The 27,021-nt window shown below is 30.8% G+C and overlaps 3 protein-coding genes across 3 annotated transcripts; 2 read left to right on the top strand and 1 right to left on the bottom strand.

Moving 5' to 3' along the window:
* Nucleotides 1-6,044: 6,044 nt before the first annotated feature.
* Nucleotides 6,045-7,377, top strand: LOC111689115 (larval cuticle protein LCP-30). Its single transcript, XM_023451622.2, has 3 exons — nucleotides 6,045-6,154; nucleotides 6,223-6,794; nucleotides 6,942-7,377. Exons 1-3 carry the CDS (start codon nucleotides 6,131-6,133, stop codon nucleotides 7,186-7,188), a joined length of 843 nt encoding a protein of 280 aa, XP_023307390.2. The 5' UTR covers nucleotides 6,045-6,130; the 3' UTR covers nucleotides 7,189-7,377.
* Nucleotides 7,378-9,440: 2,063 nt separating this feature from the next.
* On the bottom strand, nucleotides 9,441-10,502 carry LOC111689086. The gene is made up of 2 exons (XM_023451595.2): nucleotides 9,766-10,502; nucleotides 9,441-9,662 (listed from the first exon to the last, which is right to left on the bottom strand). Exons 1-2 carry the CDS (start codon nucleotides 10,324-10,326, stop codon nucleotides 9,591-9,593), a joined length of 633 nt encoding a protein of 210 aa, XP_023307363.1. The 5' UTR covers nucleotides 10,327-10,502; the 3' UTR covers nucleotides 9,441-9,590.
* A 12,034-nt stretch (nucleotides 10,503-22,536) lies between these two features.
* Nucleotides 22,537-26,595, top strand: LOC111688691. The gene is made up of 4 exons (XM_023451194.2): nucleotides 22,537-22,754; nucleotides 22,852-23,395; nucleotides 25,600-26,399; nucleotides 26,493-26,595. Exons 1-4 carry the CDS (start codon nucleotides 22,537-22,539, stop codon nucleotides 26,593-26,595), a joined length of 1,665 nt encoding a protein of 554 aa, XP_023306962.2.
* The last annotated feature ends 426 nt before the right edge of the window (nucleotides 26,596-27,021 follow it).

Here is a 27,021-nt window from a genome sequence, read left to right as displayed (position 1 = left end):
GTAATTTCTATAATATAATTTTCCGACCCTATAAAGTATATATATTCTTGATCCTTATAGATAGCGGAGTCGATTAAGCCATGTCCGTCTGTCTATCTGTCTGTCTGTCCGTCTGTCTGCCTGTCTGTCTGTTGAAATCAGTTTTTAGAGGACCCCAGATATCGGCGATGTCTGAATCTTCAATAATTCTATTAGACATGCTTTCGAGAAGATCGATATTTAAAATCAGCAAAATCGGTCGGTAAATAACGGAGATATGAGCAAAATCCGAGACAACCTCTGAAAATTTCCTCAAAAAATTGTTAAAAAAGCAACAAAAACACTGTACATAGAAAAAATGTACACGTGTGTGTGTAGATGTATTTGGTTTTATTCAGCTGTGTATTTTTTTGTATGTTTGGAATTCAAACATACAAAGTATACACAGCAAAAAAATATGATTTGCATTTTTTGTTAAAATAAAATAATTTTCCCTTTTGTTTTGCAAATATATTTTTTGATGAATAGAAAAAAGTTTTTAAAACGTTTTCAATTATATGAGAGTAGATTGTGAGTTATTGTACAATAATTTTTATGCGAATAATGTAAGTTTAAAATTTAAAACTATCACAAATTTTTTCCAAGTGCTTTTTAAAACAATTTTTTTTACGATAAACAAAAACAAAATCTACGTCTCGTCAATGTTTACCAGCAATGAATCAGAGGTCGAAGTCGACCGGCCTCGAGTCGGAGCTTAGCCGCCGCCGAACTATATTTAGTTGCTTGAGCCGCCGCCGAAACATTCGGCTTAAATCGACTCAAATTTTTTTAATGTTTTTATTAACTAGACTGTAAGATCAATTATGTTTAAAATACACTATGGTGAAGGGTATATAAGATTCGACACAGCCGAATATAGCACTCTTACTTGTTTTTTTTTTTTAAATTTTACTGATTCAGTAATCGAAATAAATTTGATTTTGATACTTATTTCTTAATGAAATTTTGATCACATTGGATCATAATATAGTCATGTATAACAAACAATATTATAGTAAATAAAAATTATGATAAAATATTTCAACTGAATTTAATCATAATAAATTTTATTGTTACAATATTTAAATTGTTACAATAACCGTAATATATTTAGACTAAAATCATAATTTTAACCATAATATGTTGTTCTTAGAACATGGTTAACACAACCATGTTCTAAGAGCAACATATTATGCATGCACAATGGGTGAAATATAACGAATATATGTTGCTCTTAGAACATGGTTAACACAACCATGTTGCACAATGGGTGAAATATAACGAATTCGGTGGCCCTACATAAAAATCTGTAGGGCTATCAAACTATGCTCTTAAATACTGTAGTAATAAATTAGAGGAAAAAGTTCAATATAGAGTTTTTTCGTCGATAACGACTCAAAATATGTTAAAAGTGCAGAGAGGAGCTGCTTGGAAGCGAGTAGGATTGACATGTTTTCAGTACCCAGTATAATTTCTCGATCCCAATCCAATAAAGAACATATGGAATGATATAAAGTGACAAAATAAAGCAGAAATACTTAAGTATTTTCAAATTTATTTACTATCAAAATAAGCAAATATTCTACAAAATATGAAATTTTAAGTGAAATGAATATTGCCGGTTGTGTTATTTTTATTTTTTTGTGCTATTTTAATGTCCAGTTTTTTTGGGAGTAGATTTACTTTGAAAAGAAAAAAAACTATATGTAAAAAAGTTGTGGAAGTGTCGTGATCCCCGAAGGACATGTGTAACATGTGTAAAAATGAATTAGTTAAAAAAGTTATGAACTAAACATAACTGGCGAGGAGCCACGACCATATTAAAATAAATTTTGCAATAATATAACAATTAGTGCCCTTAAATTTTGTCGGAGCCACTTTCTAAAGCAATTATCTTTAATAATTTTTGTTTCTAATAAATTTAAGCAATTTATGAACGTAAAACAAATTTCTCAAACAGACTTTAAATGGGGGCTAGGGGCAAATTAAATACGTCACCGATAAAATTTAATGAATATATTTATATTTGTATAATATTTATTTGTACTGAATTTCATTGCGGTATTAGTGAATTTTGGATTTTCAAGCTATTTTCTGAAAGGGGTTGTTGTATGTTATGGGGTCTTATGAAATATTTTATATTTTAATTACTTAAAGCTCGGTCCAAAACTGTCTTAATCGCTGATCTTCCTAATAATATCGATATTAGTATGTATAGTGGAATTTAGATTCCAATAAGCTGTTAAACCGTGGTAATAAATGGTGAAAGCTTTCAGAATTTTTTTTAGCTGGTTATTTAAAATATTATACATTAATCTCTTATTAAGCTGTGACTAATTATTGAATTCTAATTTTCAGATGTGTTTATATATAAAACGATGTAATATGAATGAATGACTGTATTCTCTCGTTATTTTATAACATTTATCAAAATTATAAACAAAACTGTTACACCCAGCTCCTCCAGCAGTTTGTGATAGTGATTATGATTAATATTGGCAATATGATTGATTTGACATATAAAATTGCAAATAGTTTTAAATTTATTAAGAGATTATATTACAACACTGAAAAAAAATACATGCCTAATATATACGAAAAATGTCGTACATTGTACAAATCGTTCGTTCTTTTGCACCACGAAATTCTTTCGTAATATATACGAAATTGTTCGAAATATTTTAGTATAATGCAAAATATTCTTGAAAAAATGTATTTACATAAATTGATAAAAGGTAATTTTGAATAAATATGATAAAATTTACGAAATATTAATTTATTCAAACATTTTTGTTCATTTTAAAATAACTTTTCTTATTTTAGTTCAAAATTATTCTCCACACGAATTTTTAATTTTTTTTTAAAAAAAAAATTCGAGAATAATATTATACTTTTTCTTGAATTTTATAAAAATGTTGCAGTTTTATTTAATCATAATATAATTAATATCATAATGTTTATTTTGGCTAAAATTTAAGAAAAAATATTACGAAAATAGAAGTTACAAATTTTTTATTTCGTAAAGTTGAGCATGGATTATTTTCAGTGTACTAACAGATCAGTCCATTAAGTTTTGCTTTATTTTATCATTGCATTTAACTTCCCAGTTTGTATGAAAGAACTAATAATATCACAACTCAATAAAATTCACAACTGATCTAAAAGACCTAAATCCTAAGTTTATATGCAAATGATTTTCTTCAGATTAATCATGATCATAGAATCTAATAGCATAGAATTTTTACAAATTACTTACTTACTGTAAATTTAGAAATATAGATTTAATTAATTCTGAATCACTATAAACAGCGTTGCGCATTCACATTGTTCAAATTATCAAGATTTTCGGCAATTCACTGGTACACAACCCGATCGTAAACAAAACTCAAAGCTCTTTCTGAGCTTGGCTGCTATAGAACCATCATGCTAATTGCAATATATGTTTTATGACAATGAAAATTTATAACACAAATGTGCATTTATATTAGTTTTTAATGACTTTAACATTTAATTATTTTTAATTGACACAATTCAAGATTTAGTGGTAAATCATCTGTGAAATATAAACTTATCCGTTATATAGCCGATTACACTTTAATCAATAAAAAAATAGCTATAAAAACAGAAATATAGCTGTAGACGACTATTTTAAATCCCTATGTCGACTAAATCAACTGAATTAAACTCACACTGTTTCTGTAATGTTACTGAAGATATTGTCGTACGTTGTGCAGCTACTCAATTTCCTGGTGTAATTTCAAAACAAAATTTCCAATCCGGAATAATATCACTTCCAAGTTATTTAGATCTACCTAGCAAAAATAAAACAAAGTACTTCCAAAGAATAACACTTATCAGCACTTCAAAAATAGTACTTAGTGATTTTTTAGTGATGCTGAAATTTTAACTCCAATTTTATTTTGAAGTTAAATGATATACGCATGTAATATCTTTATTTATGTTAGAATTATTTGTGTCAAATTTATTGTAAGATAAAAATTACTTCCTAAGAATGACTTCAGATGTAGTGAATTTGGAATCGAGAAGCATATGTTAAAATCATAAACTCCTCAGGTCTTTTTCAGTACTTTATGGAGTAAATTCTACTTCTTTTTCACTTCTTTGGATGTTCTTTTTTTTAAACAAAAATTGATAAAGACAGAGTCTTACAGTCTTCTATACATGTACTACATTCGTCTCAATCCGTATATCCACTTTGTATAGTTGTGACCATAATCCCGGTAAATATGTTACGCCATGTGGGTGCCATTTATAATATTCAACTAAAGCATAACTTAACTCTCTGTCTTGTGCCTCAAAGCAGAACAATATAGATCACTAGCCCCGTTGTATCCTTCAACCAAACCATCTGTGTAGCAAACCGGTTGATCATGACATTCTATTTGTGAACATTGTTTCAAAGTTACCGACATATCTTGTGCGGTTATGTGATCGGTTACGACCGATGATTATGTATAGCCTTGCAATGTAGCCAGTATAACTTGATTGGTGTGGTTAGTTCGTCTAAACCGTCGGCACGGCGGTTTGTTATAGAATATAAAGGCGGCTGTTAAATTCCGTCTCGACTTGTATTTTGGGTCTGGCTCCGTCAGACCTTCTACACAAGTAATTTGAATTCATTTCCTTGGAATAATTACAACGTCGTCGGCATAATAAATAGGTCTAAGTCCTTACTCAATTATGCCCTTTTAAGTAGGAAGAACGTACGGATTATCGGTCATAAAACTTTGGTGTCGCATATTTTACGTACTGCAAACAACCTGGCTCACAAATACGTACTTAAATAAGTCGTTATGAATAGAAAGTAAAAAAGTTGATTCCGATACCGTGGATTAGTTAAGTCGCTTTCAAATTGTCCATTATTCACTGATTGTGTCGTACATATCAATCTGAATATGTCTAAATGAATGGTTTATCTTAGTTTTTAGAACTACAGTGATTTTTAACTTATACGCATAAAATAGCCCAACGGAATCAAATTCAACAATCTCGATGGAAACTTCGCATAGACAAAATCATTCTTCAAGGAACGCTGTTTTAGAATTTACTAAGCTTTTACAATTTATCAAAGTTATATGGATTGTAATGAACAAATATACCTATATGTTGCAAACGGAATGCCAATATCAATGAATCTGCATTTTTTGAAAGTAACTTCAAAAATAATCATAATGTAGAACATTTATAGTATAGTACTACAAAATATTGGTTAAAATCATTATATTATAATTAATTATAGCGTACACATCTAAAACGCATCATAAACTGTTATATTTAATGGGGACAAGTCTTGAGATAAAATTTAAACAAATACAAAAGCTTCTAAGTAATATAATACAAACTTTTAAATTGACAAAGATAATCACTTTGATAGAAGATATTAAATAAATTAATAATTACACTGGAGAATCAGAAAACAAACAAAAATCCCACAACTACTAATAATCAACCCAACAGTTAAAGAAGAAGTCAATGTATTCGAATGTTTACATTTTTAGATCATGTGTAAAGTTTTTACTCACTGTAGTATATACATAATTTAAGTTAGTTTAGTTTGAAAGGAGGATGTATATATATAGAATCTGAAGAAATACCCCTAAGGCCTCTATCGGACCTGTTGTGTGATCATTAGCCAGTGCCACAGGTGGGAATCCAACCCACCACCCCCGGTCTTCCAGACTAGAACACTAATCACTAGCCACTTTAGTATCTCCAAGTAATCTAAAGAATGGACACCGGAAATTTATTACTCAAATACCTATTTTTAATCTTTATATATTTCGAAAAGGGTCTTTCGACTTTCTACGCACCGTTAACTATCATAACCAGATTTAATACAAAATTATAAAAAAATCACAGTCACTGCGTATTGCTGGGCTTATGAAGATGTCATGAAAAACCCGTCATATGAGCGGGTGGCTAAATATAACTATCTGTAGTAATTAAAAACTGATCATAATTTTCAGGTGTTTGCATTGCGTTCATCTATGTGTGCCGTTGTATAAATAGCAACAACATCATTACAAATGTTTCACTTTTTTTATAATCTTCTGCAGTCTTTTAATTAGCAACGAATCGCTTTCCTAACGCAATGTTTCAATCATTGCAGTTAACGGTGCGTATTAGTAATAATTTTCCAATGGATACGATGGAATTTTTAAGAAATAAATTTAAATTTTATAGATTTTTACCATTATACTCCTGGGAGTAGTATTATTGGTAAGTGCACAAAATGATGGTCGCTACAAACCACCACCTACAAAACCAAGAAACGTTAATGAAGGTCGTTATCGTCCAGCCGGTGATGGCAAATATCGACCCAGTAATGACGGACGTTATCGTGGAGGTAATGATGGCAAATACGTGCACGTAGATGTAAAATATGTACATGATGCCCGAGATGGTGGACAATATTCTGGCGATAGCTCTAAATATCAACCTGATAAAAATCGCGGTGGCCCAGGTGGTGGAGCAGGAAGTGGTGCTGGAAGTAATGCCAATTCTCTTCAAGGTCAGGGAGCAGGAAATCTAGGTGGTGGTAATTCTAATGGAGCAAAATCAGGTTCAGGTGGCTCCAATGCTGGAAAGTCTGGATCAGGTAACTCTAATGCTGGAAAATCAGGCTTAGGTAATGCTCTAAATGCTGCAGCTTTAGCTAAACCCTCAGCGAAGGGCAAAGGCACAGGAGAAGGTGGTAATGGTTGGGCCATAATACGCTTAGAGGATAAAGTAGAACAAGATGGTTATCATTATCTGTAAGTTAAAAAAAATAACGGCAAAATGTTTAACAAAATTAACATAAATGGTTTATGTTAAGTGCTATAAAAACTGTTAAATTATTTCATTAACACTCCTTAAGGTATGCTTTGATTTTCGAAACATTTCATTTCCTTAATTTTTAGCTACGAAACTGAAAACGGAATATTAGCTGAAGAAGCTGGTAAAGTAGAAAAACTACAAACCGATGATGGTCTCCGCTCAAAAGGTTTTTACGAATACACCGGCGATGATGGTCTTCTATATCGTGTAGATTATGTTGCCGATGACAATGGTTTTGTACCTCAAGGTGAACATATTCCAACAGCACCACCATATGTGGCTAAACTATTGGCCTATTTGGAGGCCAATGCTAACAAAAAACGAAAATAAATTTGTATTTAATGTTTAATATTTTAAGAAAATGAAGTATTTAATATTTGTACAATTCACAAATGCAGTCATACGACATTGATTGCAAATTGGACAAATTCTTTTAAATTAAGAATCTTTTTCTTCTATTATGTGGATTTTTTAATAAAGTGTATACGGAGATATATAAAAAACGAAATGTTTCAAATGTACAAATAAAGTGTATAATTATTTGTCAGTATTACATTTCATCCTTAACTAGGATTTTATCGTAAACAGAGAACAAATTAAGGGTGTGGAAAATAGGGATTAATTTTTTATTATAAATCATTTAGTTGAATTGCACCTGAGCTCTGATATATTTAAGAAATTTATTGATGAAAAACTATGTTTTAGAAAGAGACTTTATATTGAATTTAGGAGATATTTTCACTTGAGAAATTAATTCAAGCAATCCATTAAATATCGGTAAATAATTTTTAATGATGAGTTACTTACGTATGGTATGATCGCATACCAGACACAGCATATTTCAAAATCTTTAAAACGCTGATTACAGATAGAAAATCTTGGTCGAAAAGGCATATAATAGTAGGAATCCGTTTTTACATGAATCGCTCTAAATTGGGGGACAAAGTGGTTCTAAGGTTCTACATTGAAGATAACACAAGCTTCCAGGCAGAAGTCCGAGCAATAAAGAAATGCAAAAATAAATAATGCGATAGCAGGTGATAGATCTAATACTCTCCCAGAGTTAGGGTAATATCATATGAGTACAAGGCCACTCGGAATAGTCGGTAACGAAGGTATAAACGCAAAACCATTTCACTCAACAAAAGCTGAATTAAAAATATGGGTGAGGTGAATCCCATAAGGCCTCTTAGAATAATAAAACGATAGGTAGAATCACAAACAACCCTGATGAGAGTAATACGAAAAATCTCCTCAAAATTAGCAAGTCTGAACTTAGTATGATGGCAAGTATTTTGAGTAAACACTCTGTATTATGAGCACATCTATGCAATATTGGAATTGCTGATTCAGACGAATGTAGGTCATGTGAAGAGGACAGTGAAACTCTGGAGCACTTTCTTTGCAACTGACTGGCATTCTTCGAAGTTAGATCCAAGTATCTTTGAAGTGATGTTATTCCTGACTAACACTGAATGGAAGATCCGTAGAAATTACGTCCAGGAAGCTGAGATTCTGAACATTAAAAAATAATACAATCAGTGAAAAAAAATGGAGCGAACAATTGACCTAGTTGTATTTCATCGGATTTGATACAATATACATCCTCCTATCAACTTTACCTAACCTGAAGAGTGTTGAGATATATTCGCCTGTGCTGAATCTTATATACACACACCATCAAATTGCATTTGATCACTTTGATGAATATCAATGAGGGATTGGGTCAATTATGGCCAAAGTTCTAATGAATGCTGAAAAAATTTATTATAAGACTAACATCATGAAGTAATTTTCTGATAAGTAACTCATGCGGATTTAGAGTGAATTATACTTTGATCCTCTTAAGATAGGAGGTTTAAAGTAGGGGGTAGGCTCAATTATAAAAACTCAAAAAAACTGAAAAGACATTTCGTTCGATATAATACTTCATTGCTCTACTGGTCATTTAAATTTCTTATAAACATAATGACATTTTCTGAAAGAGACCTTATATTGAAGGTTAGGTAAAGTTGACCGATCCTCATAAAATTCCATATATTTGGGATAGGGTACTACATGTTAAATATGGACTAGAAATTAAAATATAAACATGGATAATTTTTGATGTTTGCAGGAAGTTCATAAAAAATCGATATTTTGTGTATTGAGTTCGGAAATTGTATCAACAGCTGTCATGATGTCAATTGGTCACATAAGAGCTGTGTTTTGACTCTTTAAAACTTTCGAAAGATGTAAGATTTATTGAAATCCACAAACGGTCATAAAATGATTAAGGCTAAAGGCCAGCCCGAGCCATTCGTAAGATAGAACCAGAAAGGATTTAAAATTAAGATTTGCGGAAAAAGCTGCTGTAAAGCCAGTTTTGTCAACTAAATTCCGTTCCCACGACAATTTGATCTCCGCTCCGGAACGACCCGATTCTCATGCATTTACAGCCAACGTTTTACAACAACAACTAGATAAAAAATAATTTTGTTAAAAAAAAACATACGAAATAAATTAGGTAAAGTTAATTTTATTTATTTATTAAAAAGGAACCAGCAAATGTCCTTTTTATGAATTTTAATTAATAGATTTATTTAGTTGATTTATTAATTATAAAAATAAAATTTCTATATATTGCATTTAAGCTTAAATTTTAACAAAATACTTAAATTTATAATATGTCATAAAATTTAAAATTAATGAAATATTGTATTTTATGGCTAAATAATACCATTATTTTCATCTTATAAAGTTGGTAAAATGTTGTTTTCTATATAAAAGATAACTTCACGAATGGCTTGTTGTAGGTTTTTGGACTGAAAAGATAAAAGGTTCAAATGTTATAATTTTTTATGTATTTAAAGCTCCTAAAAATATGCAAACTTTTTAAGGAACTAGGATTACAATTTGATCACTTACATTCTTATTCGATCCTCCATTATTGTAAGAATAATTATAACCATTATTTTCATTGTATTCTCCATCGATATGAACACCACTTTCGTTATTATTTGGTTCACTAGTACCACCGTTATCAGTCGACTCTTCTCCATTATCTCCATTTCCATTAAATAATTGATTTTCATTAACAAATTTATATTTGTAATTTTCATCACCATCACGCAGCCATTCAAAATTAATTATTTCCCAACCGCTATTATCATAATTGAAATCAATCATAAAACGTAAATGATCCTTTGGACCCAAAGGTCTTGTGGACAACGGCACAAGATTGCCACTGGCATCGTGTACGTATTTAATACCACGATCACCATAACCACCATCATAGGGACGATGTATGTGAAAATATTTACCACTGTCATCGGGAATATATTTGCCCAAATGTGCGCCATACAATTCGGGAACATAACGTCCTGGCTTTACAGTTGTTGTCTCCTGGGGTACACAATAACCGAAAGGTATTATGGAGGACCACAGTATTAATATTTTGAAAATTCGTATTCTTTCAGAGTGGCACATTTTGTTGAAATTTTCTTTTACAGGATTACTTGCAGATTAATAAAAATTACAATTGAATTTAAATAAAAATTACAATTGAATTTTGTATTTTATTCACAGAATAACTGTGTCTAACACTTTTTAACTCGAAATTCATTTGAAGACTAATTTCACAATCGCTTCATTACACGTCTTTACGTATTATTAAATATTTTATTTTAACTGAAATAGAAAATAAACAAAACAACTTCCAAGTATTAAAAACATGTCAATAATTTCTTTAATTTTATTAAAATGATTCGAAACTATTTATGCACTAATATCAAATAAATACAGTATGTTTCAAAATATTCATATTGAAGATGTTACTTTCATTATATAAAATTTTTACATAGTAAATATCAATAATTCATAGTATCACATTGCCAATTTTCCGATGTCATATATGATAAAGATAATGTAAACAAATCAGGATAAGCGAAATAGGATTTTAATTATCTTATATAATTATATATAACTTAAGAAATAACTACATTCCCTACAATACTCAGGGATATATCATTCCCTAATTTAAATAAGTTTAATGCTAATACTCAAATCGAATCAAATTTGAAAAAATACTAATAGGCTACAATCGGTTATATCCGGAATAATATCACTAATTTTAAGGAGACTTGTTGTCCTGCTCTCTTTCACCCCATAGGATTTTTGTGGTTCTACACTGAGGCGTAAACCAGCAGAAAAGTATGAAAATTAATACAATAACATTTTGACAACGCATGTGTATAACATTTAAATAAAACTCAGTTATAATTTTGACAACGCATCGTTGTCATTGCAACAATGCATTGATGTCATTTTAATTCCGCTTTATATCATTTGGCAATGTATCGATGTAATTTCGGTAATGCATTGATGTGATTTCGAAAACGCAATGTTCTGTTTGACAACAGAGAGTTGTCACTTTGATAACAAGTTGTTATTTTTTGTTGATTTGATAACCTCGTTTCTTTTTATATCCTACACCCATGTAGTGGGAAGGGTATAATGGGTTCGTAACGCACAATAACATTGGTCCTATATCCATCTTTAAGTATACTAATCGGCTACGAATCATCTTTGAGTCGATTTAGCTATATCTGTCTGTCCGTCCATGCAAACATTGTAATCAAACGAAGTCTATAAAAATAGTTAAGATCGGTCCATTATTTCTCGTAGCACCCATACAACTGAACCCCCGAATGGGGCTAGTAAACCTTGTAATAATCACACTACAGATGGCAATTTTAGAGATAACTCAATGAAATTTGGCACATGATCTTTTATGGTACCGTAGAAATCATTAATATCGGTCCATTATTTCATTTAGCCCACATACAACTGAACTCGCCGAATCGCGCTTTTAAGTTCAAAATTATGTTAATATACTCGTATCTCGACTAAAAGTTGCAAAATCAAGTTCTGTACTAGCCTGGATGACTCTCATAACCTTTATAATTATAGAGCCTCATTTGACACTAGCCCCTATAAAAAACCCCCTTCAAAATTCGACTTATATGTCCACAATTTTATTCAACAATAAGTGTTTTAAGTATATCTGAGGCTAGGAGTTCACCATAAATGTAGATTCAACCATATCACTTGATAAGGTAGTATATGAGGTAGTATATTTCTGCTTCTGGGTCTTTAACATCGAACACCGTTACTGTTTTATTCCCCAGTTTAGAGTCATCAGCGTTGCGACTAAACAATAAACTGGTCGCCTAATATATTGAAAAATTCTCACCTTGTGGAATCTTAAAAAATTAGAGTACATAGGCACTTAGTAAATCACTACCACAGGTCTGAAAACCCGGTCAAAATAAACCCGGAATTGGTAAATTTCAACAGTTACTTAATACAGTTTTGGCCTTTGAGATCTCTTAGAAACATAACGCTGAGATCATTATATTCTTATAAGAAGACCTTTAGAAAGTGATAAGGCCTTAAGCATTAATTTTTTTTGAAATTTTCTCACATCTCCATTAGATAATGTAATGTCTTTTTTCGTGATCTGAAATATGTATAATGTAGACCATCGGAATGGTTAACTAGAAAGGGTATCACAATTCTATATAATCTCCCAGTAATCACACTTTTATTTCATGGACACAAGAGACAGCATTGGTGGAAAGTTAGGATGTTATTATCGTTTAAAGTTTGGTCTTTAATGAATATATCATCTATGAATGTCATGCAACTATTAATGCTCATGGATATATTTTTAATTTAACCTCAAAATATTTCTTTTGCAATGCACTGTACTAAAATATTTAAAAAATTATGAATTTAAATCTAAATTAATTGTTGTACATTCTTTGATTAAAATGTGTCATAATATTCAGCAACAACAACTATTTATAACTACAAATTATCAAATGATTTAATATTAATAACTGTTTCAATTACAAAACACTTGCACTTGTACTTAAATGACAATGAGTCTTCTTTATTAAAAAAAAAAACATTCTTTGCATTTTAAATTCAATTTTATTTAAATATTTAATAAAATAAACAATTTTAATAAATTGTGTATGTGTGTGTTTCTTTTTGATTGTATCTAATGTAAATCATTCAAAATGCAATGGTTTAATTGATTTAGTTAAATAACTTTAAGTGCTAAAATAAAGGGTTTATGGCTTTATGGTGACATGTTTTTAATAATTTAAAATATTTATTTCTTGGAATGTATTTATGTAAAGTTTTTAAGAATCATACAGGAAATTGTTATTAAATATTATAGATTTAGATAAATGTTATTAATTATTAATTAATTAAAATAAAAGTGAAAGGAATAAAGGTTGAAAAATCAGAAACTATAGTCAAAATTTTATAGTTTATTAATCCACATATTCAAAAGATCTTGTTTGAGTTTCCGACCTTGAACCATCATGAGGAAATTTTTTGAGTATGAGAGATTTTGATCTCATTATTTTGAATTAAAAGTCTGCAGATGAAGGAGCCAAGTTTATCATACCAAAATACTTTATCCAGTTATCGTTTCGAGTTCTAAACCATAAAGTATCATATTTATAAATCAATCATTTGATTGACAAGAAATTTGGTATTATTTGACTTAAATTAATTAATCTTTTTTCGTTACAAGATTTCATGCTTATTATGAATGATTTTATAAAATACAATTAAGTCAAATCAATCATGGAAATTTTGTCTTAACAAATTATAAATGCTCGAACATCAGAGTTTAAAAGGTAATCAAATAAAATACAGTAGCTCCATCAATTAATATAATTATTTGTACATTATTTACCAATTTACACTGAATTTAAAACTCTAGAATTAATTAAAAATACAAAAAAAAAATATTATTATTATTATTTTCAATATCAAACTTATAACAAAAAAACAACAATTGAAATGCGCATTCGAAATGCAAAAATAATATATTGAAATAATCAGCAAAAAATACATGTGTGACAATATTTTGGGAAACGAAATCAAAATCTGTGTTTTAATATAAAAAAATAAATATTTTTTTACGAAAAAAATTGTAATTACAAAAATGGATAATAAATTGAAAATACTACAACAACAAGTGAAAATTTATTCAACTCCAAATAATTATTCCTGATAAACCAGTCAAGAGAATTCAGACAGATTTACAAACACGAAAAAATTAAGCTTAAACAAGTAGCAAAACACGAAAATAAAAAAAATAATAATAAAAAATAGTAATTAAATAAATCTTACAGTTATACTTATTGCTAAGTAAAAAAGTTCATCCGTGCGTTAAGTTTTAGTAATTTAATTTTGTAGTATATTCAGGAATTTGGAAATTCTTGTCAGATAAACTGGTTGTGGAGAAATGGAAGACTTTTTATAGAAAAAAAGACAATAAATGTAACTTTCTTGTTGTTAACTTTGCTCATGACTCCGAGGCCCTTTTTGGGCGAATGCAAGTTATAATAAATTTCAAGGCAATTATTGAAACCATCTTAAAACTTAGGAATGTGACCATTTGAAAGGCCGTTACCACTGGCTATATATCGGAGCTAGTTGTGTAGTCCCCACAGGGGTATGTTACCTTGGTAAAAGACCCCATCTTGGTGTTACTTCAATCCATGGAAAAGATGTACTACCAGAACTTTAAGTCTGCCTGGACTTTTAACTAGTGATATCTATTCACTCCTCAGATATTCCTTGAAATGATTCGAAATGGGGCTGAACCAGAAAACTACATAATCTGGTAATACGGGTGGCCAGTTTCCCGCAATAATATGTCCTGGCTGGTTATTTGGTTAAGGTTCGTTTGTTAGTTAAGGTTCCAAATTCGCAGGAAGAGTGAATAGCAGTTAAAAGGCTGATGAACGGTAAAGTCTATATTTCGGGATAATGCTTTTGCCGATACCCCACAGAAGAGTGTCTGTGGGACCAAGCGTTCGAAATGTGTTTGTGTTAAATGTGTATGATCTAGGATAAATGAAAAGGTATTCGGGTCTTGCCAGCCCGTATAGCAAGAATGGATGGCAAGAGTCGGATGTTGTTCTCAATGAGGCTGACGTATGAATAAAAAGTATGCTGGATGGTGGATGAAAAGTATTTTATACATAAGATACTATTGAATTATTCTTCCTTGTCCATGTATGTTTAGAAAAAACTCCGTTCATACCAGATTTACCACACTGTGTTCTTTGTGAGTAAGAACAAAGTCTTCGGCTTATTTGATGGATATAAGTATCAGGCAAAGTTATTACACTGTACAACATCATGTATCATTTTGTTTCCTTATCGTTACAGAGATTAATACCCTCTTAAGGACCCTTACGATGTTACGGCAAATTTTGTTTTTTCTAAGTATTTTTTTCCTTTTTCTTCATTTGTATATTTTGCATTAAAAATGTTCGGTTTTTTGGGTTGGGAACTTTAACTTTTTTGCCCCACGTGGACCCGCGCCTGTGGCATACATATTGAAATATATAACGGAGGCAGAATTTACAAAGAGAATATATAGTCCTCCTGAAAAAAATTATATGATGGATAGAACCACAAAGATCTTTCATTAACTCTTAATTTTACACGCATGTATGCTTACACATGTATAAACAAGTAAGAATGTTATAGTCGGTCAAGCCCGACCATATAATACCCTACACCACAGTGTATTTTGCGGATTAATTAGTTTCCTTCTAAGTTTTTAATTAAATATTTTAAAAGTTAAGAAGTACTTAAGCCCTCCCGCCACGCCACGGCTTATTCCAAGGGAGTGTAAATATGTTATTTCACATATTCGATGAACTTAAAAGCCCTATTCGGCGGGTTCAGTTGTATGGGGGCTAGGTTAAATAATGGACCCATGTAAACCATTTTCAACAGTCTTCGTCTCTGGTACAATAGAAGATCGAGTGCCAAATTTTATTGAATTATCTTCAAAATTGCGACCTGTAGTTTGATTACAAATTTTAAAAGCCCTATTCGAGGGGTTCAGTTGTATGGGATGTAGGTGAAATAATGAACCGATGTCTACCATTTTCAATAGGCTTCGTCTACGATACCATAAAAGATCATGTGCCAAATTTCATTGAATTATCTCCAAAATTGCGATCTGTAGTTTGATTACAATGTTTACATGGACGGACGGACAGTCGGACAGACAGACGGACATCGCTAAATCGACTCAGAAAATGATTCTAAGCCGATTGGTATACTTTAAGGTGGGTATAGGACCAATATTATTGTGCGTTACAAACATCAGCACAAACCCAATATACCCTCCCCACTAAAGTGGTATAGGGTATAAAAACGGCTTAAACCAGTAAGAGAACTTATTTTTTACTCTCTGCCGATGTAGGTTGTAGTATGTAGTCAGTGTATAATTATAATGGTACTAGAGAGAACACAGTGGGACTCTGGAGCATTTTCCTTGCAAATTAGATAAAAAAATTATTCCGGATATAACATAACTCACGAACTCTGATTGAAAAACTCTAAGGAATTACGCCCACTAAACTATAAATCTTAGTATCGGACTAAAATACATTATTATATAACACCGTCCGACAAAAAGAGAAAAAATTCGTTAGACAAGTACGGGATGATGTTATACATGTAAGGGAAAAATTTTGCGTTTTTAGTTTTTCATTTCGTGATCCTGCGTCATTTTAAAAGGACTTCAAAGCTTTAAAAACTAAATACTTTTCCTAATCAAACAATGTCAAATTTGGTGTGAAGCTAATAAGAAGAGTTGGGAAATATTTTGTATTATTTTATTTTAAACCGTTAGGATGAAAATCTGCTAAAATGTCTATTAAAATTCTCAATATTATTTTTTCCAAAAAATATTTAAAGATTTTTTATACATCTTTTGATCCTGACAGAATAAATTAAAAATTACAAAAAATATTTTACAAGCCTTTTTGTTAGCTTGACATCAAATTTGGCATTGTTTGATCAGTAGAAGTATTTTAAAATATTTTTTTGAAAAATGTACTTCTTAAAACTTTGAAGTCCTTTAAAAAGGACACAGGATCACGATATGAAAAGCTAACAAAGCAGTTTTTCTCCATTAAGTTTATAGTTTCAGACTATATCATCCGCTTCGTGCCTAATTTTAAGTGTCGGTGTAAGTTATATCATATGGAGGGATATCTGATTTCTTTAACTTTTAAATCACAAATGTCGGAAACTCAAATATAAGACGAAGATCCGTGCAGTTTCAAAATTCATTTTTAAGGTGTAAAATTACATGTTTTCCTCTGAAATTGTACAACTTTTCGTAACTCCTGAACTACATAAGTTGTGACCAAGCCCTAGGCGATGATCCAAAAAAGTTATTCTGTGACTCAAAGTATTATTTACAATAATTCTTACGCCTTTCTACAACACCAGTTAATCTCATTACTTAACTTAATCTTGAAGACATGAATATGATAAAAAACAAGTTCTCCTGCTATAATGCTTGACTCATGATTATCACAATTAAGAATAATTTTAGTGACGTACTTTTTAGATTTAAACAAAAATCTTACAGACTAAATATTTTTTCTAGGAATTTTTTGTAATTACTTTATTAAAAAGTCGTTGGCATTGTCGTTTTTAAACCGCAAAAATTATTTAAAATAAAATTTACAATTGAATTCCAAAAATGCACCTGGCGCCAGTAATTTTGTGTTTTATATATATTTAAAATACTTGATTTATACAAATAAATAGAGAATTTGACTTATTCAATTTATGAAGGAATTCAAACAAAATTTTAACAAGTTTAAGCAAAAATAAGTTTATTATTATTCTAAAAATATTTTTATACGAAAGAATACGAAAAGTAAAAATTATTTAGCAAATTAAATTTGAATCTAAATTTCTACGAGATCTATTTTTGTAAATTTTCTTCTTCTAATTAGAGATTTTTTTTGCAACACTATGTATCAGTTATAAAATTTTAAGATTTTTAATGAAATATTGAATTTTAATTTTTTCTTTTTTATGTATTGTTTTAGTAATTAAATTCAAAGCATATAAAATTATTAATTTATTAACTTTTTTGCCAAAAATAAGTCAAAATACCAAGTATATTCACCTTTTTTAAGTTGACTAAACTTTCAACACACCATACTTGGGACTTATGGATTTTTAAATAATTTGAACTTTTAACAGGTGATTAATTTATAAAGATATGGATGCACTTCCTTCGACAACTAAGCGAACATTGTTACGTTTTTCGTTATTAATTATGAGAGTTTTGTTTTACGAATTTCAACTTCCGGCATTGTGATACATAACTTTGAAAACTACTCCCTTTTTATGGGATTTTTATTTAGCATTTCGGTTTGAAATCAAGTTTCTCCTCAAGCTGTAGTAGAGTTAAGGTTACACCTAATATCTTATAGATATAGATTCTTAATTAAGATCATAGAGCTTTACTTTTTACTCTAAAGTTATTTTTATCTTCAATTCCGGGTTATAAGTACCATTCAATCGGGGTTATATAAAAGAGTTGAACTTATAATTTTAAAATAATAAACAAGTATTTGAGTTATCGCGTTTATATGAAGTCTTCATAATTCGAGTATGTTGTATTTTTGCGAGTCTAATCTCGTGAACAGAATTTTAAATGCTTTACGTCATACATCGACTACGAGCTATAAGAGTGGAGAAAAAAGTCAATAAGTCGACTTTGTTAATAAAACTCGAAAAAAGTCGATAAGTCGAAGAAGGTCGATAAGTTGAAAAAAGTCGTAAAAAGTCGAAAACTCGAAAATTGTAGAAACAAGTCAAAAATAGTCGAAAATTTTAAAAAAGTGGAAAAAAAGTCAAAAACTCTAAAAAAGTTGGAAAAACTCGAAAAAGTAAAAAAATAGTCGGAAAAAAGTCGAAAATATTCAAAAAGTCAAAAAAATCGAAAAGTCGATAAAAGTCGACTATTTATAAAATATATATAGTCGAGAGTCGACTTTTAACTAAATGAAAAAAGTCGAAAAGTTGACTTTTCGTTTCAACTATAGAACCCTACTTGGCAGCAGAGGCAACGGGAGACCAAAATATGAATGACAATTTTTGGTATCCCCCGATGGCCTTGATGAAAGACTTCTTCTTGGTGTGATTGCATTCCCGGAGAAAATAGGTGTTATCAGTACCTGTAGTCAGCCGGTACTATAAACTGGTGATGATCACATGTATCCTAATACTTTCCTTGGAATGATTTGTGTTTTGGAGGTCGAACCAGAGTACCACATAATCTGGTTCCACGGGAACTGGTCTTGGTTATTTCATAAGTTCCTTCGATGGTGGCTGTGGCTTAAACCTAAGTTCTCGGGAAGAGAATGACGGCTAAAAGACTGAATTCTATAATTCAGCATAAGTTTGGTGCTGTTGTCGAGACAACCCGAAAAGAAGTGACTATGTGACTAAGAGCACACAGAGTAAAGGGCGTGTCAAAAAAAGTCCCCTGTTTTTTGATGGATTCGTTTTTCGATTTATCGAACATGTCTACCTGTGTTGCATCCTTCCTTGAAGAATTCAGGTGGGAAATTTTGTACATGGTTGAGCCGGTCCATGTACAAGCACTTTGCTGAAATACTCGAGCTTCGAATCTCTTGCTATAGGGATCAAGCCCAATGCACACCTAGACAACGATGAAGCAATCTCTATTCTAAAGTCAATAGATGGGGAGAAAAACCCCAACATTAAGTGAAGTGACCATGCCAAATCATTCCAATGTGAACCAAAGTCTATACAAATAGCCCAAAAACTTATCCCGAATTGTAGACATCACCGAACACCAGCTTATTCTTTTTTCCCGTGAGTTTGAGTTTAAACCACAGCCAACACGTGATCCCGAAAGACAGTGTCCAATAACAAGACAAAAAAACGTACGACACCAGTTCAAATCATTAAAAGGAAAGGGGAAGGATATATTTAACTCAAACCGGTTTACAGTCCCGACAGACTAGATGTACTGGTTGCACCTCTTTTATCCCGCGATTACAACCATACCCAGAGGGGGAAGTTCATTAAGTTAACAAACTTCGGGAGAGTTTTATAAACAAATAAAATATTGTAACCACATTTTCTTAAAAAAAAAATTATATGATTAATGACTACCGTTTAAATAACACACTAATATGACATTTTATTTATAAATTTATATTAATTATTAACAATTACTTTAATAAGGTTTAATCCCTTGTTGCCTAAGTAATTAATAACATTTAATAAAAAAATGTTTCGAAATAATTATTCATTTTTGAATATATGTATTACAAAAGTAAATAACAAAATTGCCCATATAACTTACAAATAATTTCGGGCGTGCAAATTGCATTAATTATCCATTTAATTAATATCGATTGTTTAAAATTTAGAATTTGTAAATTTGCTTCTGCATTTCATATTTGATTAAATGTACAAATAGCCTTCTAAAGAATTCATTAAGTTAAATTTTTTTGTGTATTTTTAAGACTTAAGACCATAAAAAGTTTAAACAAAATAATCTTAATAAAATTGTTGTTAAAAAGTTCACAACACAGCAACTCATGCCAACAAAAAAAATTAAATATTCAAATTAACACAATAAATATACATGTTATTAATTTTATTTGTCTTATCTAAAGTTTTTATGAGTTTAAGGAAAAAATTGAATATAAATTGCAATTGAATTTTACTCGTAAATGTAGGACACATTTAATTATTTGTATTGTTTGGATAAAGTTGACAGTTAAGATCAGATCAGATTAAATTGCAAATGTCATAAATTTTTCACATAAGAGAGCAACGCACTAATTAATTTCATTGCCCTTTTCGAATTATATTTTTCTAAAAATAAACACAAATTTTGAAGTAAGAATAAATGTTAGGAACTTTCATGATATTTTGTTCCCACCACTAACTTTAAAAACAGACTGAACAATAAGTTTAAAGGGCATTGTATCTAACAATTTTAGCTAGTGATTGTTGTCCTCACATTCTTCATTATGATAATAATACACTATTGAGAAACCATAGGTCTGATCAACACCAATTGATGTTTTCAGATCTGGAACATACTCAGAAAACCCAGTCACGGATAAAAATCATGCATTTAGGACTAGAGCTAGATTATCGCTAGATTAGACCTTTATGTTTATGTTCTACGGATTGTGATATCTGAGACAATAGATTTGCGTGAGTAATTCCGTTTGTATTGGGCGCCCCTATTTGTTAGGTAGTTCGTTGTTCATTTCCTGAGATATCGTTTAGGCCTTGGACACTTTCTGTAAACTCTATATGTCTCATAGAAGCTAGGTTCACTTGGTGAACGCTCCCGTTTGCACTCTTTAGTTAACCAAACTTGACAAGAACTCTGTTGGTACCAAATTTGATTTGCTCAACTGTTCCAGTCAGATATCATTATCTCGATGTGTGTACCAATCGCATATAATATATAAAATAGATAATATCTATCTAGCTAAGTCCTGCTAGATCTTCACCTTCGTGAAACAACAACATCACATTTAATCATATGGTACATTTTGTTCTTATAGTGATAAAAGGGTACTTTTTGGTACACTATCGTCCTTCAAAATGTTTCCATAACATATTATTGTTGACCAGATCTTCTGCCTTACACTTCTGATCTATTGAAATTTTGCTGTTGGATTAACGGTATCGTATTTCCATAACAGAGATTGTCCGGTGTTTCACCTTGGCAAATTTGGTGTGTTATGGTAGATATTTTTTCCACAGTACTTACTCATCTCAAAAGAAGACCCGAATCTTAACTGGCAGGATTTTTTGACATGATTCGCGAGGAGATCACCTCGCCTCTATTTTGACCCAGCACTGTAACTTTTATTTATTTTGCAAAAATGTAACTCATGAACAGAATTTTGTCTTTCAAGTCGTTTTCTGAGGAGGGGATTTTATTGGATCTAGTGCCAAATGAGATCCGATCATTGCAAAAATCGGCAGATCCATTTAAACTTCTATGAAATCAAGCTTTGCCGGCTTTTGTTTAAATACTAGAACATTTAACACAATTGTGAGCTTAAAATCCCTATTCAACAATTTTAAATAGAGTTCGTACTTAGGTCGAAGAAGTTACTCAAGCTATGCAATATTGGAAAATTATATTGAAACTATATTGAAATATTATTTTTTTCAACTGATTTAATTGTTTATTCAAATTAGTTGTATTCCATTATACTAAAATTAAATATACTAAAAATTAACTTCAAAAAAAGAACATAAAAATAACTTCCTGAGAATGACTTCAGATGTAGTGAATTTGGTATCAAATAAGAATGACATCACTCTCATGACAAGCCTGTGTTAAAATCATCACTTCTTCAGGCCTTTTTCAGTACTTCCATGGAGTAAATTCTTATACTCATTTTTGTGTGTTACAAACATTCAGCACAAATTCAATAAAGTATAGTAGGGTACTAAAACTATTCTTGTATCAGATAAAATTTAAAATTAATTGCTAATAGACAATTAATTAGCAATAAATGTATGTATAATACATCATTTTTGCACTAAACACTTGTCAAATTGAATCAAATTGTATTCAATTATAGCTTTCATTTAAAACAAAACAGTTAAAAAGTACGGAAAATGAAAAATATATTAAAATATTGTCTAATTATTATGGTAGTGTTATTTGGGTATTTACCAATTGTCAAGTGTAAAATTGGAATTTCAAATGGAATTAATTCAAAGGAACATTTTGTTGAATATACTAAATTGGCTATATACATGGCTAAACGTTTTATAGGTCCTAAAACAAATACGCTGGTCATAAATGAGAAATGTAAAATTATTTGCAATGAGGCGCAAAACTATCAGACAGAACTACTAAATAATATTATATATGGTATAAAGGAAGAATTTACAATACAACTATTTTTGGGGCATTATAATGACCGATTATGGGACTACAATATGTTTATAGTTGACTCGCATGAGTCATTTCTGTAAGTTACTAACAATGCATTTACACTTGCAGTGAAATAATTAATCTTTTACTAAGGTATTAATTACAACCTTTATTTATTTATTTATGTTTTCCAGAATTTTACGCTATAAACTACCCAGCACATGGCAGGAACGTTTCTTTAACTTTTTCATTTTGCTGACTTGGAGCTCAAACAATGAAGTAGAACTCAATGAAACTTTGTACAAAATATTTAAAACAGCTTCGAATTTTAATGTCAGAAACGTGGTTATAATGTGTAAAGCCTTTAATGGAGACTACATCAGTTTCTACGCTTATGAAATCTTAAACAAAAATCATAGCCAAAATAATATTACAGTACGAGAAATTAATCGTTACGAAAATGGAACTCTAATGAAAGAATTTTTATTTCCCGATCATGTTAATGATTACAACAGTTGTTGGTTAAATGTATCGGCACATATAACGCCACCACTTTTAATTTTTAATTGCGATGTAAACAATGAAACACATTTAATGGAGATTAATCGTTTGGGTGGTATTGAGGGTGATATTTTAAAAGCGATTGCTAAATCTTTAAGTTTAAAAATTCGTTTACATTTCCCTAAGGAAGAGAATATAATTAATTTTTTTTCTAATTCAGAGGGCTGTTTTGGAGATGTAAGTAAGAATTTTCAAATGCATGTTCAAATACATAATGCTGTACAAATAATACTTTTTTGTGTTCTAATAATTGGATTCTTCGGAAAAATTTTACCATTAAAATATTTGTAGTTATGAATATTCGACATATATAATAGTCGTAATTAATTACTTTAGATTTTGATAATTTAAATTATCGAAAATACATATGTGAATTTTTTTGTATTCCAATTTACGCAGTCCGTTATTATTCTGACTTCCGCTGGTAGCCAGTGTTGTTGTTATGTTAACGGTAGAATATTGGGCCTACTTTGTCCCACAATTTAGAGCCATCTCTGTAGCAACGAATTCATGCCCATGATATTCTATGTATATGTGATCAATGATTCAAAATTTTTGACATATTCTGTATACGATCGCTCACATCTGATGATTGTGTATCCTTTCAATGTGTCCAGTTTACAGCGATTATCACTTTTGATCAGTATGCCTAAAGTAATTAACCGTTTCATGGAACCACTTATATAGCAGAGAATATTACACCTTTTGTTCTAAGAAGTCCACCAGATTATTGAAGCATAAGCTAGAAATGGTTGTTGGAAATGGTACACATTTTTAAAGGCAATGTGTCATGGTACGACTAAGGCCGCATTTCATGCCTATGATCATCCCTTATATCGCCTAGCACCCATGTGCTTGCTGATCTTATCCTCTCTCTCGTTTCTCTATTTTAATTTTCGGTCTCTGTCTGTGTGTATGTCAGGTTTTGTCTTTATTGTGAATATACAGATTTCCCTCTTTTTCGGTTTAACGTTGAGGCCTCTCGTTTTAGCCCAGCTCAATGCCGTATTCAGTGCCTGTTCAGCTCTTCTACAGAAATAATATAGATTCTTTTCTCTTCGAAGTGGTTCTTAGGAGGCTAGTAATCGGAAAGGGAAATGCCACCTGCTCATGTGCACGTCATAGAAGATGCCTTCAATGTCAATGCTGATGTATTCAGTTTGATATCTAAGGATTCACTGAAAAAAACACTTTGTTTTACACGGTCTCCTGAGGTCTTCTTCTAAAATACTGTCAGTTTCCTGGTTATATGTAGGAAAGACATAAAGGTTATCAGTCGATAGGACTTACGTGTCCCATATTTTACGTCGTGCCGGTTTTAAGGGTTTCTAATCTTTCCTGTCACACAGTGTTGGAATCCAACGATTCAACCAGGGCACTAAAGGGTTCAGACTCATTTTCTGAGTCGATTTAGCTATCTCCGTCCGACCATGTAAACTTTGTAATCAAACTACATGTCGGAATTTTGAAGAGAACTCAATGAAATTTGATACATGATCTTCTATTGTTCCACGAACGAAGTCTATTGAAAATGGTTAATATCGATACATTATATCATCTAGCCCCCATACACTGAACCCCCGAATAGGGCTGTAAACCTTATAATCAAACTGCAGTTGGCAGATTAATGAAATTTCGTACAAGATCTTCTATGGTATCGTAATCGAAACCTATTGAAAATGATTTATATCGGTCCATTATTTCACCTAACCCTTATATGGAGTCCGCGAATAAGGCTTTTAAATTCATAATTATGCTTAATATACTCGTATCTCGATAAAAAGCTGCAAAATCAAGTTTTATACTAAACTTGATGACTCTCACGAATTCTATCATTATATAGCCTCATATGACCCTAATCCCTGTGAAAAGCCCCTATCAAAATTTCACTTATATATCCACAATTTTATTCAACAATAAACAGCTTTAGTATATCTGCGGCAAGGTACAATTCATATATATATATTTTTTTGAAAAAGGTGTATGGTATTATATGATCGGCCTCGTCCGACTATAATTTCTTACTTGTTTGATCATATAGTTATGTATAATACTTTTTCTCTAATATTATTGAAGAAGTCCTTAGAATTAATAAAAAAAAATCCATAAGTCTTTGTCCCCTGCAATGAGTGTTTGTGCTCCCCCAAGCTATTGCAATATTCCTATATATGTTACCACAACATGTAAAGGTGTAAAATCATATTTTCCAACTTAAGTACAACTATGATTATAAATAATTTTAATACTTTAAACTTCCTCTGATCCAAAGTGTGGCAAAAGCATTAAATTCGCCGAAAATGAAAACATACATATTTGCTGATATTTTTTTTTTTACAAATTAGAACAATTTAAAAACATATTTTCACAATTTTTTATTTCAGCTGGATAAAGGACGTTCCCATATTGCCATTGGAGGTCTTAGTTCGACTCAATGGAATAGCGACAAGTATAGCAAATCCTTCGTATATCATACTACCCCATATGTATTTGTTATTCGCAGTGGATTATGTTTTGGTCCAATTAAGCAACTACTCAACCCTTTATGTCCCTCCACATGGACATTTCTATTGATTTTGTTTTCTGCATCATTTATTTTCTCGAAATTAATACATAACAAACCAAAACTACGTGACTTTGTATTTGGATCGAAGAATAAAACACCAATATGTTCAATGTTTACAATTTTTTTCGGTAACTCATTACCAACACGATTGATACCGACAAAAAATTTTCCAAGATTTCTTATGGCCGCTTGGTTATTGCTTTCATTTGAAGTACGCAATGGTTATCAGGGCAAAATGTTTGATAGTTTACGTTTTTCGCAACGTATTCCAATGCCACAAACAATTTCACAACTTATAGAACAGGATTACACCTTATTGACCCATGTATATAATGATTTCTATCCAGTAAATAAAACACAAATCATGGCTAATACAACTAGACGCATGAATATGCTTCAGATGAGTACTTTGAAATTAACTTCAACAGCTCTGTTGGATTCTTTGGCTCATTACAATTATAAGAATTGTAATACTAGCACCTTGACATACATCGGGGAAACCATACATTCGTTTCCATGTGTAATGTACTTCAAAAAACATTCAATGTTACGTCAGAGTATCGATCGAAAATTGAAGATATTTTCAGATGCCGGCATTACTGCTATGATTGCAAGGAGGTATGTCCGTACCGAGTTTCTTAAGATGAATACCCGATCAGAGTTTGTAAGCCAATTGACAAATATAAATTTGAAAGGATTGTATTTAATTAGTGGTGTCATGATTTTGATTTCAACAATTGTGTTTATTGTAGAATTGCTTACCCGTAAATCGCAAAGATTGAAAAAACTATTGGATTTCTTAAATTCATTTTAAGCAGTGTTTAGAGAAAATACATTATTTTTAGAATAATAACTATTAATAGATTATTCTGTAACAAATTGAATAAATTAAACAACTTTAGAATTAATTTATAGAATATAAAAGCAATTAATTCATAATAAAATTTTATTGTTATCAAATATCACCGGACTTTTATGAATATCCTCAAATATTCTGAAAGTGACCTTCAGAAGTGGACCATGAATGAGAATTATATAAAATAAGGTCTATAATAAAATAAGGTGTTTTTTTTTCTTTTTTGAATCAAGGAATTATCATATTTTATAGAAACTAGGCGGAATCTAGTAACTCACATCAATAAAAGACTAATGTCGTAGTATTTATACCCTACACCACTTTAGTGAGTAGGGTATTATGCGTTTGTGATGAAGTTGTAATACCCAAAAATATTGGTCCTAG

Source organism: Lucilia cuprina, chromosome 6 (genome assembly GCF_022045245.1).
Source record: "Lucilia cuprina isolate Lc7/37 chromosome 6, ASM2204524v1, whole genome shotgun sequence".
NCBI classification, from domain to species: Eukaryota; Metazoa; Arthropoda; class Insecta; order Diptera; family Calliphoridae; genus Lucilia; species Lucilia cuprina.
Note: the sequence above shows the minus strand (reverse complement) of the source record. Positions and strands in the feature narration are given on the sequence as shown.